The 939-nt window shown below is 44.1% G+C and overlaps 1 protein-coding gene across 1 annotated transcript; it reads left to right on the plus strand.

Annotated features, from left to right (window-relative positions):
* Positions 1-7: 7 nt before the first annotated feature.
* Positions 8-934, plus strand: LOC108490401 (interferon-induced very large GTPase 1-like; the record flags this gene model as incomplete). Its single annotated transcript, XM_017796456.1, has 1 exon — positions 8-934. A coding segment is annotated over one exon (927 nt), but the record flags the coding sequence as incomplete, so codon positions are not given.
* Between the last annotated feature and the right edge of the window lie 5 nt (positions 935-939).

Consider the following 939-nt stretch of genomic DNA (forward strand, 5'->3'; position numbering starts at 1 on the left):
CTGTGTCTTGATGGGGGGAGTGGTGGAAATCTGCTGGTTCTGTCCTGGGGGATCAGGTGAGGACAGATTTGACAACTGTGTGGCCTTTACCAATCTTCACGGAGATGCCAGGGAGCATAAGCAGCAGCTGGCCTTTCTGCAGGAGGTCTCCTCTCTCATTGTGATCCTCATGTCAGCTTCTGACGAGAGTAAAGAAAACCAAACACTTGTCAGAGACCTGTGCCAGTCATCAAGACCTTTGGTCTGCTTGCTTGATGACAAGGAAAAGGTCATACCCAATAATTCTGGCAGAAGAGTAAGAATTGGGATCAAGAATAGAAATGAGGCAGAATTAACAGAAGAACTGACAGCTGCCATCACACATTTGCTAGAGCTCTCTGACGCTGCTCTCAGCTTAGAGGACTGTTCCCAGATTGCTTGTGAACAAGGATTTCTTGTTGATGAAGACCAGATAGACTGCAAGGAAGCCAAAGAAAAGGCAGAAGCTATAATAGCCCTCCTAGCAGAATCAAAGTTATCTCAGATAAAGGAAAATTTACTACCCCTTCAGGGACAACTTTGGCCCCTTTGGTGTAAAAAGGACAAAGAATTCTATCATCTGAGAGAAAAAGGAAATCGGAGCATTGAACAGCACAAGAGTGAGATTGAGACAGATAAAAGAATAATTCGATGTCAGCAGTTGGAAAAAGCCTTTCCTCTCAATGATTTGATGCGCTCTGTCCTTGAAATTCTCCAAGAATATTCAGGAACTCACAACAATCTCTACTTCTTGCAGTGGCTGACTCTGTTTTTGGACAACCTGACTACAGAACACTTGGAAAGGTTGCGTGAAAAGCAAAGAGCTCTGTGGTTAATGGTACAAACAGAAAAGCAAAAGGCACAAAAGACCAACTGCTTGAAACTCTGGCAAAGTCAGATAGAAGCCATCTCCACGGAGAT

This window comes from Nannospalax galili, unplaced genomic scaffold (genome assembly GCF_000622305.1).
Source record: "Nannospalax galili isolate Female #2095 unplaced genomic scaffold, S.galili_v1.0 C48431503, whole genome shotgun sequence".
Classification (NCBI taxonomy): domain Eukaryota; kingdom Metazoa; phylum Chordata; class Mammalia; order Rodentia; family Spalacidae; genus Nannospalax; species Nannospalax galili.